The sequence below is a fragment of the Anguilla rostrata genome, chromosome 4 (genome assembly GCF_018555375.3).
Source record: "Anguilla rostrata isolate EN2019 chromosome 4, ASM1855537v3, whole genome shotgun sequence".
Lineage (NCBI taxonomy): Eukaryota > Metazoa > Chordata > Actinopteri > Anguilliformes > Anguillidae > Anguilla > Anguilla rostrata.
Window position 1 is genome coordinate 63,516,920 of NC_057936.1, and position 18,120 is coordinate 63,535,039.

At 48.9% G+C, this 18,120-nt stretch overlaps 1 protein-coding gene across 1 annotated transcript in view; it reads right to left on the bottom strand.

Moving 5' to 3' along the window:
- Positions 1-868: 868 nt before the first annotated feature.
- The window catches only part of LOC135253944 (cadherin-2-like), an 82,947-nt gene continuing 65,695 nt past the window's right edge, over positions 869-18,120 (bottom strand). The window contains exons 8-16 of the mRNA XM_064333813.1: positions 18,110-18,120; positions 16,500-16,685; positions 15,650-15,903; positions 13,543-13,685; positions 12,204-12,428; positions 10,524-10,757; positions 9,994-10,133; positions 6,584-6,748; positions 869-2,539 (exon numbers count right to left, since the gene is read on the bottom strand). The exon at positions 18,110-18,120 is cut by the window's right edge and continues 127 nt beyond it. Of these exons, the coding sequence (XP_064189883.1) occupies positions 2,333-2,539; positions 6,584-6,748; positions 9,994-10,133; positions 10,524-10,757; positions 12,204-12,428; positions 13,543-13,685; positions 15,650-15,903; positions 16,500-16,685; positions 18,110-18,120 (1,565 nt within the window). The 3' untranslated portion in view covers positions 869-2,332. The remainder of the gene's footprint in view (positions 2,540-6,583; positions 6,749-9,993; positions 10,134-10,523; positions 10,758-12,203; positions 12,429-13,542; positions 13,686-15,649; positions 15,904-16,499; positions 16,686-18,109) is intronic.

The window sequence follows — 18,120 nt, forward strand, 5'->3', positions numbered from 1 at the left end:
AACTAATGAAATTACTGTGAACCCAGGACAAAACAAATTAAGTCTCCTACAATTACACTATATGCTTGAAAACACTTTTGGCAGTGGAATTACTCTATGGAAAAAAAAAAGACCCCACCACAGCAGCCTGCTATGAAAGAAAACCTTCAGCGGCTATTCACAGACCTGAAGGTCACAAGCAACTTTGCCTTCAGGCATTTCAGTATGAAGAAAGAAAAAAAAACACATTAATAGCCAAAGAGGTCATTTTGACGGAGAACATTCCACACATTCAGGAAATACACTCCCAGCTTCTAAACTTTTAGTATGGTTGAGCTCTGTGGTGGGTCATTTTAACGTGCAATTAAAAGCACCTTTTCTGAACCCAACTGAAGACGGGAATCCTTTTTTGGAATGATCAAAAAAAAGCAAGCAGTTTGAAAGTCTTGATGATGGCAGCAACAAGCAATTGAACAGTACGAGCTGAACAGTGAGAACGAAGAGAATCTCACTTTTCTATTTCAGTTAATGTTTAAACTTTCTCATTTGACAATATCACGAATAAGCAAACGGGGGTTCGGTCTAAGTACCCGTTCTGTTAAGGGTAGAAGAGTATTTTCCCTTGCTTCAAGTCTTTTCAGGTCTGAAGACGGTAAGTATAAATAGCAGCAGCCATCCTGGCATATATTTCAGTTGTTTCCGAAACAAAGCAGAAAGTCTGAATTGTTCGGTGTAGGCACTATCGAACACTGCCTTTCACTGCCAACTGTGCACAAAAACAAACAGGGTGTATTTTTATCATAAAAGACACAGTAATGTGTTTAAAAAATAGCAAAAATAAAACCAAAATAAAAAGAAAGAAAAAAGGAAAACAATCCAGAAACAGTCACTAGCTCCAAAATTAGCATTTTATTCAGATTGTTGGGGTCAGAGATGTATAATTTGTATTCTGGTACATAATATCATCCACAAATCTTCAGACAAAAACCTTTCTGGTCTTAAAGCTGATGGGTGATTAGTGCTTCTGGTGGCAGAACACCCCCTTTTTGGTACAAATTCAAACAGTTGTGCTGACAAGACTCCCCCCTTGCTTTCTCGTTCTCTTTTACAAAAAGGCTTTCGTATCTTCTACACGTCAAATGTCATCCAGCCATGTAAATGTAGATTTTCTTTTGTAAATAAATTTTGGAAATACCTTTTTTTTTTATAATGAAAAGATAAAAACATGCAAAAAACTTTAATCTGTAGTCCAAATTATACATATACAATTTCTGAACTTTTTGCACTTTTTCCAGAGACTACGCCAAAAAACATTATGTACACGCATTTTTCTTTACAGTGAAGTAAAAATCAAAAAGTTCCAGAGGATGGCTAAGGCAAACAAAGTGTACATGAATTAGAACAAAATAAAGGTTTTTGTAAAATACTATACCACTCCAGAGAAACAAAACTTATTCCGCTACAGAACGGTGCTTGGTGACTCCCTTTATTTGCAACCAGCTGCATTAAGTTTACATTTTTAGTGAACGAAAGAAGAAGAAAAAATAGAAAGAAAAAAAAAACGATCTAAAAGTCTAGCGAACTGCACATAGCTGTTTTTCAGGTGCTTCTGCCTGCGCAGGCTTACAGAGATACCTTCATCATTTTTCCTTCTGAAATTCACTTAAATTATATTTTTTAAATTTTTTATTTTAAGAAACAGCAATATGGTGCAACCAAAAAACAAACGAAAAAAAAGTATGGAGAAGCATACCGTATTTTAACATACTTTCTTAATTTTTGAAATCACTCCAAAAGTCAGTACCATTAAAGCCTTGAACATAAAACTAATTATTCGGATCCAAAAATGTACAAAAAGGCACATATAATCCCAGTGCTTCTGTACTGTGAAATTCAAGTGTAACTGAGCGCTCTGAATACCAGCGACCCAAAATGGCGGCAATTTACCAACGTTCCCACTGTGCCGGAATTGGACAGCGGCCCATGGCGAAGCCGTCGACGAGCACAAGCGCTAGCAGGCTACACCATTAGGCCTTATTATCTCTTGTCGTTTTTTGTCATTGTCGGTGGTGGCGGCGGCGGCGGCGGCGGTTGTTGTTGATCTTGTGGTCGCTGTTTGCTCTCCCCTCTCTCTCTCTCGCTCTTTTGGGGAATACAGTTTTCGTTTCGCTTTTTTATTTTTTCATTTTTAGAAGCTGTCCTTGTCCCATAAAAAAAGTGCCACTCCGCGGGATGTATCTTTCCCCTCCCCCCTGCGTAACCCGGCCTCCTGCACCCCTCCCCTCGTCAGCCCCCGTCCGTCCCACCCGTCCCCCTGTCCCCCCATCCCCCCCACCTCCCCCTCCTCCCCCCGTTAGTCGTCGCTGCCGCCGTACATGTCCGCCAGCTTCCGGAAGCGAGGCCCCCAGTCGTTGAGGTAGTCGTAGTCCTGGTCGCCGCCGCTGCTGGACGAGTTGAGCGAGCTGAGGGAGCCCGCGGTGGAGCCGCTGCCCTCGTAGTCGAACACCAGCAGCGAGTCGTAGGGCGGGGCCGTGGGGTCGTTGTCCGCCGCCTTCAGTCCCTGCGCGGGGAAAAAAAAAAAAAAAAAACGTCAAAGGACGAAAACTTAATAAACAAATAAATAAAAGATTGTCGGAAGAAAAGACGGCTCTGCGGACGGATTCTGACTCTCCTGTATGGATGGCTCCAGCAGGTCATTAAAAAAGAAGACCAGGTTAAAACCTAGTATATGGCTGGACCTAACACACGTGATCCGGCCGACCAATGGTGTGACTTCATAACTCGGCCGACCAATGGTGTAACTTCATCACTCAGTCACTCACTCAATCAGTCACAGACATTCACGTTTGTAGGGCTGGCCCTGCTGTTGCGGTCCAGCCAAAAATGTATTCTTGTTAGTTTTTACCTCAGCTGAAACCTGCTCAACCCATTTTATTTTCTGTCTGTTACTTTACACCAGGCTGGCCAGTGGAGGAGGGGCTCCCCCTCTATAGCTGGGTTTCTCTCTTGAGATTTATTCCCATTGGGGAGTTTTTTCTCGCCACCGTTTGAGGGTTTTCTCCCCACTATGAGTTTTTTTTTTTTGAGGTTCAGGCCTGGTGTTTGCTCTGTTTCTTGCCTTGCTTCTCTGTAAAGCGTCTTTGTGACAGTTCTCAGTAAAAAAAGCGCTATATAAATAAAATTGAATTGAATTGAATTGAATTGAATAAAGCTCTTCGAGTTATTTTTAAGCACACAGACTTTATGGGTGAAATATCGATCTGCCCCCCGCATCCCTCTCCCCCAGACAAATACGGTGCGCACAGCAATATTTCTATATCATGAAAAAAAGGTAATGATTTTCACACCGTATGTAACCACGGTTAGAGCACCAGGCAGGAGTAGCTGCTGTGTTTCTGACTGTGCATTTTAACCGCAGATCGATTTTAAAGTACGGTCTACCGTACATGACTGCAACATATATCCCCGATCTGTGGAAGTATGTGGAAGTCCCCACACACCAGCCTCCATACAGCCAGAATACAAACAGACAGCCCTGCGACCAAGATGCGTCAACCGCTGAAATACTGGAAATACGCGGCTACCCTGCTCTACTCTCTCTTCTTTTTCTTTCCGTCTTTTTGTTCCCTGTCCTTCCTGTTGCAGTTGCCGTTCTGGAGCAGAGTTTCGCAGAAGAGCCCGGCCCGGGGGCGGGGCTTGAGAGAAAAGAGGGAAAGTTCGGCTGACCCCACAGCGAACTCCCCGAGGAGGCCGTGATGCCGAGTGGAGGGTCACCTGGCGATTGCAAAATGGCGGAGAAACGTCCGGTGCTATAAACAGCAGGAAGTGCAACCCCCCCCCCGGGGGAAAGATGGAGGGCGCTCACTCGCTTGCTCGCTGGCTGGCTGCACACAGCCTCGGGACACCGTGCCGTGGCTGGCCTCTCTCTCTCTCTCTCTCTCTCATAAGCCAGCAGCGCGGCTGCAGCCGGACCGGGCGAGCGAGCGAGGGAGCGAGACACATTGGGGCGAACGCAGACAGACATCGAGGAGCGCCTCCTACGCTCCTCCCGCCAGCCCGTCGCCGCGGCGGCGCGCGGTAAGATTCCACGCTCTTCATTTCGTTCTCGGCGTCGTTCGCGAATGGCGTGACGGGGCCCCCCTTTCAGACGGCTATCGATTTTTACGAGGGCGGGACGGCGCGTGATAGATTTCTGAAGTAAAAGGCAGATTTCAGAAAACGGGGGGCTCAGAGCAATATCGGGGCCTGGGGGCCCGCGCAACAGCGTTTCCAAGGAGACCGTGTCTACGAGCGTTCCGCGTTCACACCACAGGCCTTTGCCCACACACACCTATCCACGGCTGAAGACGGAAAGTGGAATAATAATAATAATAAGATACAAGAAACGAACAAAAAAACGACAAAAAAAATAAAAATATAATTAAAACAACAAGCGCCTTCAAAATAAGAACCGTTTCCGAAGTCATTTATTGAACATCACTTAGATGATAGAGCAACCACTCTATAATAATTATCAAAACAGAAAAATGTCTCTGCGGTTTGAAATTATTTTCCTGTTGCTAACGCTCATTAAACGCTCGCCTCAGGCAGCAGCGGTAATGGTCTTCGGCCACGATGCCACCGTCAGATCATCCATTACGGCTCAAGCTATCGTCGCTCATTACGGCTCAAGCTGTCGTCGCTCCTGTGGTTGACTTCTCAGGTCATTAAACGTGGTTCGAGTTTGCTCCACCGGTCACGCAAAAGCTCTGTCTCATGGCCTTTGTTTTAGTTAACTTCGGAGGAAGGGCAAAACAAAGCGCAGCTTCGATCAACGGTGGCGCCGACGTCCGTCAGTGAGCTTAACGCGCAATAAAGGCGTTTGTGATAACAGTGCTACTGTGCCATGTAGCGCCACTGCAGCATAGTCCAGTAACAGACACATTTCTCATTAGATTTAAGAGCACGGAAAGGCTTACTGCGTTCCAGTATGTAGCATAACAACGGGACGTGTGTCACTCAATACGAAGACAAGCCTAAATAATTCAAAGTTCCTTTTTAAGGGCTCCAAACAGTCGATAAATGGAAGCCAGGAAGAAACTGTAAATGCACCCCAGACACCTTGGAGAAGAAAGAAGATGAGGACAAAACTGTAAATGACTGTGTGTTTTATATGCTGCTACTGCTACTACTACTGCAACTACTGCTGCTACTGCTACTACTACTACTACTACTACTGCTGCTACTACTGCTACTGCTACTATTACTGCCACTGCTGCTGCTACAGAATTCATGTTTGATGTATTGTATTGCCAAAAACAAATTTCATTCAAGCATTGTAGGTGAAATTCAATAGTTCAGTTAAATTGTTCAGGTTCTGTCATTTCGGTAAATGCAATTATGTTCCAATTAAAAACAGTCCAGTGTGTCAAAGTTAATCACTCTCAAATTGCTGTTTGAAAATTAATTCAGAATTGACAATAAGCCCGCATCAACGTATCCAAACAGATTGGATTTCCAAATGTGTGACATTTGAATACATTGCTGTGTTTTCCTTAATTACATGTAGAACAGATAATAATAGTTTTTTTAAATATTCAGAATACATTCCTGAACGCGGACCAACTACACGCATTTCACACAAGTCAACAAGCTTTCTCATACAACATCCCATATATGCTTGCAGTCACCCCTGTAAAATTCCAGTCAATATGAATGAGCTGAAGACCGGCTTCTTATGGGAAATCAGAGGCTCCTCGGATACCAAGAAATAAACTCCTTTTTGTTTCTTAGCTAGATTTGTCGAAAAAATTAAATAAAGACTACATTGCAGCCAAGTCAGTCATTGGCTCTAGCTTTAAATGTCACTCCTATCACTGATGAAACGAACAATATGTACTGTACGCATAGGTGATTAAAGACGATGATTAATACACTGTACAGTTTACCACGTCTTACCGATAGGAATATAATTTTCAGGTCATAAATGTTCGAGATGTCTTCATTTTATGACTTAAGACATCTCGTAACTACAAACATGTAGGCAGAGTCACAAGCAGGAAGCCCGACTTGGTAAATAAATGCAATAAACTGCGGAAATGCAGTCGCATATGGACGGTTAAACCGGAGATAATGCGTAGCTTAAATCACGGATAATTACTTTAAGTTTTCCTGACAAGGATAGTGTTTAATTCATTACCAATTGAATTTAACTGTGTTTCCCCGCTAATCTCATTTGAGCAGAGTTCAGTGTGGCCCTATTTAAGATATTAAATTCCACCCCCCACCCCCAACCCCCCCACCCATGGTTTAGCTAGGGAAGGATATGGGTGAGCAGTGGAAAGAATCCATTGTAGAATGCGTACAAGATGACAAATTAAACATATCAGCTACAAAAAAAAAGAAGAAGCTAATTCACGTTTGTGCTGTTCAGTAGTAGTGTAGCACGGATTATTGATTTAATTTTATGCACCAGCTACTCCCTGTTCTCCTCCTGCTGTTTCCTTCTCCTTTACATGTGATGGTGTGCTTTTTTGTTTTTATTTTCTCTCCACCGTTGGGAGAGAGGACCGGACGGGCCGAAAGCCAAGGGGCCCCCCCCCCCCCTGCGCGTGGGCGGGTTTACCTCGTTGATGAAGTCGCCGATGTCCCCCGGGTGGGGCGCGGCGGACCGGACGGGGTACTGGGGCTCGGGGTGGATGGGCCTCTCGTCCAGGCGGCGGATCCCCACGGGCTTGATGGCGTCCGGCTCCACCGTGTCGGGCTGCTGGAGCTGGCTCAGGTCGTAATCCTGCCGGACAGATGGGAGTCAATCCTGGGCCACCTGGCCACCACAGACGGGGGGTTGGGGGGGGTTAGGGAGGGAGGGAGGGGGGATGGGCACACGACCTGGCCAACACGGTCACGTGGGCCCGAAAAAAAAAAAAAAAACGACCGTTTCAGACGAATCGCTCATCTTGCCCCCTCCAAGCAGATCTGATTCTATAGGCTATCGAAAGCACTGATAATGGTCACACGCACCGGCCTACATGGATTGCGGAGGAGCACCAGCGCATTTTTTTTCCCTAAAACAATAACATAAAACAAAACTGCCGCGCAAAGCGGAGACAATAAAGGGGTCCCTTTGCGTACGAGTAAGTTTGCTCCAATCCTTTTTTGTTTTGCGAAAAAGTCAAAAAGGGACAATTTCACCCGACATGCAGTGCCGGGGGGGGGATTCGAGCAGGGGCGAAGGTTTTGCAACAGGGGGAGAAACGCCGTCATCGAAAGGGGGCATTGTCTGGCGACGGCAAAGCCCTCTGCGTGCAGCGGTGGATGCAGGAGAGCTGCTGGAATCCTATTTACATGTCGCAGGCAACCTGCAATTCCTGCATGTTCTGTCACATGACAGCTTCAGAGAGACTCTAAAATGGTAGGGCTGAACACGGGGGAGGAAGGGGGGGTGACAGTGGATTCTAAAGGAAATATAATCTCAGAACAAAAGAGCTGTTTAGCAGAGGCAGAGAATCACTGCCATTCATAACAATGTGTGATTTATTGCACTTTTTTATGAGATCTTTCAAAACAACGTCCACCCCCCAGCTTCCTCCTCCCAAAGCTCCAATTCTCTCACCACCCCTCCTCCACCCCCACCCCACCATACAGGCAACACAGGCACATGTACACACACACACACACACACACACACACGCAGACGCTGTTATTCGCTGTGAGTGTAACCGGGTCGTGTGGTTCACACACACACACACACACACACACACACACACGCAGACGCTGTTATTCGCTGTGAGTGTAACCGGGTCGTATGGTTCACACACACACACACACCACGTGTGTGGACACACACCGTACACTAACAGCGACACACACACACGTAGACGCTGTTATTCGCTGTGAGTGTAACCAGGTCGTGTGGTTCACACACACAGAGCCGTGAAGGCTTGCAGACTCCCAGAGCATCCAGGGCTGGACCCACAGACGCACGGGGGGTCGCTGCCTGGAGAGAGGCAAATGTTTTCCAGCTCAAGTAGCTCATTCAGACCAAGCTGCAGTCAACCGGGGCATGTCGGGTGGGGGGGACGGGTGGGGGGATCTTAGTGCTTCACAACTCTTGAGGAAAGTATTCCCGAAAATGTAGCCCCCTCACCCAATTTACTTTTTAATAATGTATCTATTTTTATTTTACTAAAAAGATGATTAATTTACAAATAAATTCAGTCTGACAACTTTTTCCATTAGTTCGAGGAACACATTTCAGAATTTGTTCCTCCGCCCCCCCCCCACGCTCCCCAATTTTCTATTATCTTTCAGTGGTTTACATAACAAAAGAGTCCAGCAGGCACATCCATATTTTCTTTCCTTGTGCAATGTCAGGAGCGCCATCCCCCCCACCCACCGCCCCCACCCACCCCCCACGCCCCCCAACCTCCCTCCCAATTCTATTCCTCAATTATCTTTTGTTCGTTTACACGACTGTCGGATTCATGTCAGTGCGCGAGAATGGAAAATATGAACATGTCACTCGAATTAATTACTCAAAGATAAGGAAGGAGCGCTCTGCCCGGGGTGGGGGGGGGGGTGAGGTGGGGGGATCGTGGGGGGGGGGCAGGGGGGTTGGGCCACGGATCCGACCAGACGAGGGGCCTTTGCATAAACTGACCCCGTCGCCGAGCCGATTGCAAATGAAACACTTTCCAATTTATGCAAACCGCACGGTCACCCGAGCAGAGGGAGAGAGCAGCGCTGCCGGGGTCAATCCGAGTCTACAGGGCCCCCAGTGCAGATTTCCATATTAACTGATTCTCCCCTCCCTTTGTATTGATATTTGCAATGCTCAACCCCCTTTCACCTGCCGAGTACATACAGAGGCTGGACCTGCCTAACCAACAACTATCAGCAAGGCCAGCCCACTGAGAGAGAGAGAGAGAGAGAGAGAGAGAGAGAGGGGAAAGGAAATACACATCTACACAAATAATAAATCTCAAGCAATATAATATCATATATCACTCCCTGACTGTGGATAATGAATTGTGTCTTTTTTTTTTTTTTTGGCTGGGGACGGCTGGGCGTCGGTTAGTATCACCATACAGCGATATCCCCAGCATGGCCATTATGCAGCTTTAGTTTTAACATTCAAGGTTATGGCCTCAATATAAATACTGATATAAAAAAATAAAGAAAAGTAAATTCTGGGGGGGAAGGGGGTGGAAGGGGGGGTGGGGGGGCGGGGGGCAGCAGCGGAAATGAATCGCAGGGCGCCGCGGTGGAGAGCCAGGCGATAGTAATCCCGGTCCCAGTGAGGAGAGCGATAAGGCCGTGCGAGGGGGTCCATCACACGGTCTATATGACTCAGCGGGGCTCGTTCCCGCGAGCTTGCGCGCTGACTCAAAGACCCGGGACCCCAGGCACACCAATTTCCTGGAATAGCGCAAAAACACCACCCGTCCCGAAATGAAAGAACGTCCCCCCCCCCCGCACACCCCCCGCCGCGGTAAATCTTCCTGGCGGCGGCGACGGCTGTTGATGATAAACGGCTATCGTGGGACTCTCGTGGCTCAGTTTTAAATCACCGTGGTGGGAACGCTCCCCCCCCCCCTCCCAGGCAGAGAGGCAATAACCGGTCGACTTCGTCCCCGCCGCGCGGTGTGCCGGAAAACTCAGACTAACCACGCCCCCCCCACACCCCCCACCTTGGTTTTCATCCCCGCTCGTGCTCCGCGAAACGTCCGTCTAAATCACAACGTAATTGGTAAACGGCAACATTTGGATTGCATTAGCGGCGCAATTAGCAACATCACGGGCTAATTTGAGAGCCGTAAAGAGGAATTGGGCCCGGCCCGGTGCGGCGGCAAGCGCTCCATCAACGCTCGGCCGCCCCTGGCAAGAAAAGTCCATTTGCAATATTGCGCTGCCTCGCTTTGTCGAACGATTCGCCGATATTAACTCCCGAGAAAATAGAGGGCCGCTTGATTAGAGGGAATCCGGCAGGGCATGCTGGGATTGGGCGAGGGGGGGGGGGGGTCATCCTCTCCGTACCTGGTCCTCCTCGCCGCCCCCCTCCTCGTCGTACTTGAGGATGTTGTCGCGCACGTCGTCCTCGGGGTCGATGAGCAGCTGCTTGGCCTGCCGCTCCTTATCCCTCCGCTTCATCCACACCACGAACAGCAGCACCAGGACTGGAGAGAGAGAGGGAGAGGGAGAGGGAGAGAGGGAGAGGGAGGGGAGAGAGAGGGAGAGCAATGAAAGCAAAGAGAGGGAGAGAACAGAGCAATGGTGAAAGACAGAGGGATGAAAGCAGAGAGAGAGAGGGAGAGAAACAGTGAAAGAGAGAGAGGGATGAAAGCAGAGACAGGAAGAAGGGAGAGGGCGGTGATGAAAAAGAGAAGGATGAAAGAAGAGAGGGAGAAGGGAGAGAGAGAGAGATGAGGGAAACGAAATCGAAAACAGACAGATAACACACATTAGTGCAGGAAACGCGCGCGGTTTTGATGCTAACTAGCACGTTTTTTTTACGAGAGCACCCGGCCGTTGAAGCTGGACGTGCTTCCCCCCGCGCCCGCTCTTACTCAGGAGGATGATGATGCAGAGCAGGATGGCGATGATGGCGCCGGTGCCCAGCCCCGCCGCGATGATGCGCTGCACGTCGGCGCAGACGCCGCTGCGGTCGCACTGGCACACCTTCACGCGCAGGTAGGACGTGTTGGACAGCGGCGGGTTGCCCGAGTCCGTGATCACCACGGGGATCTCGTACACGCCGCTCTCCAGGAAGCCGATCCTCAGCGCCAGCTGGGCGTGGTCGCCTGTGGAGAGACCAGCAGAGAGCACTAGGTCAAGTATTGCCAACCCGAGCCTAAGTAAGTTCAAGTCTAAGATGGGCAGGGTCTCTTTTTTGGTACTCTGGAGCCTTGGAGTGGAATAAACTGCCACTTTCAATTAAAATCAACAGTAACCCCTTCACCTTCAAAACAATGATCAACGAAAATCTGCTGGAAAATATCCCCCATTTAAGTGGCTGGTTTACTATTTGTATTCATAGGCTCACATTTTGTTTATATAGCGCTGTGCATTAAAATGGGCGTAAATTGTATGCGATGTAAATAGGAGTTATAGAACGATTATGTATTTTAGACTTTGGTAAGAATCTTTGTATGTCGCGTTGTTCTTTTGAAGCCTGATATTATCTTGCTATGGCTGACGGAACATCAAGGACCACGATGGAAATAAGTCCAGGACTTTTTCGTGTTGTCCTTGACAGTTTCTTCACATGCAAGTCTTTTGATACATGCGTTTTAATTTTGTCAAATAAACTAAACGAAACGAAACTAAACGGATCGAGCGCCTCGATTACACGTCAATACGTCCATCGACCGTGCAGGGCAAGGGAGATCTCAGCCCCTGCGGAGGACTGCAGTCATGTGACCAGTGATGATGTCACTCCTGGTAATTAATGGCCATTCAATGCGAAAAGACAGCACTATAAACTGCCATTTAATGACAACACTGAGGGATATATTACGCACTTAATGGGTACTTCATTCTTGAAACAGCATAACCGCAAATAGCATAACCACCAAATTAAAATTAGATCAATTCCAACGGCTATTAGAAAGGCATGCGATTTAAGCAATCAGGTGACCACCATTCACCTCTGTCCAAGCACAAGCTGTTCCATTATTCTTTTCCCTCTCCTTCAGTACTATTTTATCCCTTCATAAAACTAAGATCACTTTTAAACATCAATCCATTAACACAATCAATTCTCAGTTGCATCAGTGTATAGACCAAATAAACAAATAATTTTTAACTGCTGGACTCATGGGTATGACTCATTAATATATGCAAATCGCTAAATCTGTCTTAATCTTTCCAAACGTCCCCCCCCCCCCCTTTTCCCTCTGTGCAGTGCAGAGATTGGAAATCCCGATTCATAAAGTAAAAGTCGTCCCCGGTATTTTGTACCCAATCATAAATTCTTCAGCCAAGGGGGAAGGGGGAAGGGGGCGGGGGGGGAGGGGGGCTGAAACCAATCAGTGAAATCAGATGGCTAAGGTCATGGGCTAGAACAAACACGGGGTGGATACGAGCCGGACGACGGGGCGGGGCGGGGCGCGACGGGGGGGTGAAGCAGGACGGGGCAGGACGGGGCGAGGTGGGGCAGGGTGGGTCGAGGTGGGACGAGGCGGGGCAGGACTGGGCAGGGCAGGGCGGGGCGCGACGGGACGGGACGGAGGCACGGCGGAACGTACTGCTGATGCGCGTGAGGGTCCAGTTCTTGCGGACGGCGGGCAGCAGCTCGAAGGCGAAGGGCCCGGCGTTGCGGCTGAGGTCGCGGTCCTCGGCCGTGATGTTGATGGCGTTGGGCTCGGGCTTCTCGCACATCTCCGCCTCCTGCGGCTGGATGTGCGGCGCGTTGTCGTTGATGTCCATCAGGTAGATCTGCAGCGTGCCCGTCCCGCTGGCCGGCGGGACACCTGGGGGGGGGAGGAGGGAGGGAGGGCGGTTAGTGCACTGCTCGTGGCTGAAGGGGGGGGGGTGGAGATCGCGGTGAGCAGCTCTGGGAGTCGGCTGTCGGCTTTGTGTGGAGGGAGGGGCACAGCACAGCGGCTCGTCCCCTTTGCGTTACGCGCTTCGCGAATCGGGCCTCCTCGCTTAGCCTGCGCGGCTAAAAATGTAAAAACGTAAAAACGGTAAAACTGTAGCACACAGAGAGAGAGAGAGAGGTTTTTAATTGGCCGTCAGTGTGCTGCTGCTTCCACTGAGAGCCACCTGTACTGAGCTTTCAGCAAGAAAGAAAAAAAAAACAACACCGGAAAAATCGATTTAATTCGCTCCTGTTCTGTGTATACGCCACACCTAAAAATATGCTGCACGAGAAAAACAAAAAACAAAAAACGAATAAATAAAGAGAGAAATAAACGGATCATTGGGCGTTCGTGACGAATCCAAATCGAATAACGCTCTGACGGGAGGGTTTGGGCAGACGGAAGCGAAGGTGTGTGTGTGCCGTCGTGGCGGAGCTACGCACCGGGAATATTAAAACGCCTTGGTTGCGCCGCCTGACAACACGCAGCGGGTCGCACCAGACGCGCCCGCGACTCAAACGAGCTGAAGCTCGGAGCAGCCGGTCATCCCGTTCTCACCTGTTAACGACGTCAAACACTCCACGGGATATTTAACCTACGGTTTTTGGCTTGTACGTAACGACCGCAACCAGGCGAAGCCCTCATAAATGGTAAATGGTAAATGGACTGCATTTATATAGCGCTTTTATCCAAAGCGCTTTACAATTGATGCCTCTCATTCGCCAGAGCAGTTAGGGGTTAGGTGTCTTGCTCAAGGACACTTCGACACGCCCAGGGCGGGGTTTGAACCGGCAACCCTCCGACTGCCAGACAATCGGTCTTACCTCCTGAGCTATGTCGCCCCCATTAATTATCATAAGATAATTCTTCTGGTACAGGGGGAAAAAAAAGATACAAGCACACAAAAAACATGTTTCCCGTAAATACCGAACACAGTGCTGTAGTGCTGGCTTTGTCCCATTGCGGGTTTTTTGTTGCAGGAAGTTTGAGAAGGGGCGCGTACCGTTGTCGGCGGCCAGGAACGTGACGTTGTACATGTCGTCCTTCACGTACGGCGACTCTCGGTCCAGCACGGCGATGGTCGTGATTCGCCCGTTTACCGGGTCAATCTTCAGCCAGTTTGCAGGATCGTGAAGCTTCGAGTATCTGAACATGATCTCACACACACACACACACACACACACACACACACAGACACACACACACACACACACACACACACACACAGGAAACAAAGCAAACGGAGAGAAAGAGAGAACCTCATTTAGTGTCACAAAGTCCCACATATACCCTCCAGTCCTCTCATTGACGAGACGCTCTTGGACTGAACCTGGGCAGAAAGTAAGAAGTCGTTTCAATACTGGGAAAAATAAATAAATAAATAAATCACTGACCTGCCAGCAGGTTTTAATAATTACTGCACTGTAAGAGGATCCTTGTCAAAATAAAAAATGAATGCATATTTCACTCGTAACGATCTATACTGTTGTGTAACTCTTCCCCTCTCATATAACAATCTGAGAAGCTGCCCAGGCAGCATGCAGTCCAGAAAAAAAAAAAAAAGTTTGTCTTAACAAGCATTTTTGTCTAATTTGGCTGAAAAAACAAAACAATACATACAAAAAAACACATTACAAATAAGATTAAGTCAAAATGTAAGACTAAAATACTTGTTGAGAGTGACCTAATGTTTGGTTTTTGCACTGCATCTTCATGTTTGTAGCACTGAAATTTCCATCTCCTTTCCATTGAAGACAATACATTCCAAACTTCATTGCATTATAAGCATGGCCAATGGAAAGACCTGGCCAATGGATTTCCTGTTCTTTTACTTGCCACATAGCAGAGGAGGCACTTCTGCTACCACCAAGAACCGCCTGCCACCAAGAAACACAGTAAGGAAGGACAGCAGGGATGCAGGAGCTCACCATCTGGACAGTCTGCAGCAGTGGTAACCAACCCTGTTCCTGGAGAGCGACCACCCTCTAGGTGTTCATTTCAACACTAATTTGGCACAGCCTGACTCTACTGATTAGCAGCTCAACCAAAGATCTCTCGCTGTTGAATGAGGTGTGCTTTATAAGGGTGGGAGTGAAAACCCACAGGACGGTAGGTCTCTAGCTGGTGAATGAGGTGTGCTGTGTTAGGGTCGGAGTGAAAACCTGCAGGACGGTAGATCTCTAGCTGGTGAATGAGGTGTGCTGTGTTAGAGCTGGAGTGAAAACCTACAGGACGGTAGATCTCTAGCTGGTGAATGAGGTGTGCTGTGTTAGGGTCGGAGTGAAAACCTACAGGACGGTAGATCTCTAGCTGGTGAATGAGGTGTGCTGTGTTAGAGCTGGAGTGAAAACCTGCAGGACGGTAGATCTCTCGCTGTTGAGTGAGGTGTGCTGGTTAGGGTCGGAGTGAAACCCGACAGGACGGTAGATCTCTAGCTGGTGAATGAGGTGTGCTGTGTTAGAGCTGGAGTGAAAACCTGCAGGACGGTAGATCTCTCGCTGTTGAGTGAGGTGTGCTTTATAAGGGTTGGAGTGAAAACCCACAGGACGGTAGATCTCTAGCTGGTGAATGAGGTGTGCTGTGTTAGGGTCGGAGTGAAAACCTACAGGACGGTAGATCTCTAGCTGTTGAGTGAGGTGTGCTTTATAAGGGTTGGAGTGAAAACCTACAGGATGGCGGATCTCTAGCTGTTGAGTGAGGTGTGCTGTGTTAGGGTCGGAGTGAAAACCTGCAGGACAGTAGATCTCTAGCTGTTGAGTGAGGTGTGCTGTGTTAGGGTCGGAGTGAAAACCTGCAGGACGGTAGATCTCTAGCTGGTGAATGAGGTGTGCTGTGTTAGAGCTGGAGTGAAAACCTGCAGGATGGCGGATCTCTAGCTGTTGAGTGAGGTGTGCTGTGTTAGGGTCGGATTGAAAACCTACAGGATGGAGGATCTCTAGCTGTTGAGTGAGGTGTGCTGTGTTAAGGGTTGGAGTGAAAAAAACTACATGACGGTGGATCGCCAGGAACAGGGTTGCCAACCACTGGTCCGTAGAAACCGTGCCTACACTTTTGTCCACAGTCCACCGCCTGCAGGATCTGGAGGTCCCTCCAGAGTGAGCTGAGCGCACCTGATTGTCTGTTGCATGAAGCGGTCGGGGTCCTGGGCGGTGTAGGCCATCAGGACGGTTTGCGGCGACAACCCCTCCTCCGTCCGCAGGGTTTTCGGGTTGGGGTGGAACTCGGGGCTCTCGTTCACGTCGATGACCCTAATGGAGACCGTCGCCGTCGACTGACGGGGGAGGTGGATCCCCCTGGCCAGGGGCACCTCGTTTTCCGCCACCACCATCAGCTCGAACGTCCGGCTCGTCTCGTAGTCGATAGGCTGCGAGACGAGGACAGGAGGAACAATATCACGCCTCGTGAGGGGAACAGATCGCTCAATAGCGCCGCGTTAGAGCAGTCTACCAGACACACTGCCCCCTCGCCCCCCCCGCCAGGGAAGTTTTACAAAGTAAATATGGTATCGATCGATAGCCATACATTACAAATCTCACAAACAAATCCCCACGTCGCAGGAGTTTACTGGAAAATCACATTAAATACATCAACGCTTCACTGGATGACTAACAGAGAGACATCAGGCTGGTCAGATACTACAGAGGAATAATATGACCAAGAAGGCACAAAAAGGCCAATTTAAAATCAGTAAGTATAATGTTATCCTAGCAAACAACTGTCTCCCTCTACGGCACATGCAATTCGTTCAGTGTAAAAAAAACAAACGAAAAGCAAATAAAAAATAATCTCTTCTCAAATCCTTGCATGTGAACTGCCTTATTATATGTTATGAGATAACATCATAAAAAAAGGCTTGTGTTTCTTTAAGAAACAGTGCGGGGGAAAGAAAACAGGTAACTCAAGACACCGCGGGTAACTCAAGACACCGCAGTCTGTGGGAAAGGAGCCCCTGTGCCTCACCTTGACGACGGTAACCAGGCCCTCGTTAGTGGTGGGGTCGGTCGGGACGCTGAACAGGCCCAAGGCGTCCCCTCCAGTGATCTTGTACACCGCGTTCCACGCCGGCCGGTTGGGCTGGTCCTTATCCGTCACCGTCAGGTTGGCCACGATGACGTTTACCCTGTTCTCTGCCACCTCCCCATAGAACTGCATTAATGCAAGATAGAGAGGAGAGACATGTTTTTAAAAAAACGCCAGACACGCGCACAAACCACACACACGCATGCACGCACGCACATGAGCACATACACGCCTGCAAATGTGCACACACATGCACGCATGCAGGCACGTACACACACATGCACACTCACACACACGTGCATGCGCACACACACACACACAAACACGCACACTCACACACGTGCACGCGCACAATTACACAAACCATGACAGCTATAAAGATAGCCCAGCTGAATATTCCCTCCCATTTAAACCCTTTGCTACAGCTCCCCGACAGCCCATTACGACTCAAGTAATGGCATTTTTAAAATAGCAGAGAGTTATTTCGGTTTGGCTTAGGACCTCGAGCCATGGCAACGGGCGGGGCCGAGCGGCGTTGTGAACGAGCGCGACGGTGAAGGTGTGCGTAGTGTGCCGCGCGTGACCCCGCGACCCCGTGACCCCGCGACCCCGTGACCCCATGAGCAACGCACTGTCGCACGCCGGTGTGACACCCCTGGGAGGGAGATGTGCCAGTTGTGGGCGTGCACTGTCGTTTGCCACATGGAGAGAGAAAGAGAGAGAGAGAGGGAGAGAGCGCACCCACGCCAACACCAAAACAAACAAACAAACAAACACCGTCGCCCTCTCCTCTCACAGGGTCCGGCCAAAAACAACAAACTAAAACAACAAGGGCGAAAGAAAGCAAAATGGAGTGACAGCTTTTCAGCTCGCTGCTCGTAGCCGGCCAAGTTTTCAGTTGGCAGCCACACTGGTTTTGGGCGGCCATTTTCTTCCTCTTCGTCTTCCGAGTGCTCGTGCAGACAAAGCTCAAAACAGACGCTCTCTCTCTCTCTCTCTGTGTACGGTCTCGGCCACCGAACTGCAGGGAGGAACGCACCTTTAAGCGCCTGGGCTGATTGGTTACCGCGACCCAGGAGCGCGTGCTCTCTCCGCCACCAGTGGGCGTGGCCGAGACAAAACCGACAAGACCGAATATCGCACGCGCCTCACACCGTTCCCATGACAGCGTGCGCTCAGGTGAACGGAACACACTGTATGGGAAAACAACATTTGGGTAGGAGCGCTTCCTGGACTCAAATTTAGTTTGTTTGAGGTGCTCTTTGGATGGGATACGTACGACTGCCCCTGACACGCCCCTTCAGCAGCATCTCTTTAGCATACAAATGCTCACAAAGCACCAAAACATCTTTAATTAGGAAGCCACCAGCTACTATAACGACAGCTTTCATTCATCCGACTTGGATTTGTACAAATATGAGCAGCTTTCCCAAGTGGCGAGATTCTCGCCGATTCTCTCGCCGAGTGCCCTGGAGTGGCATTAATATAAATAAATAAATTAATAAATAAATAAAAATAAATAAATCTATTCCCCGGAAGGCGGTACTCACGGTGTCGGTGG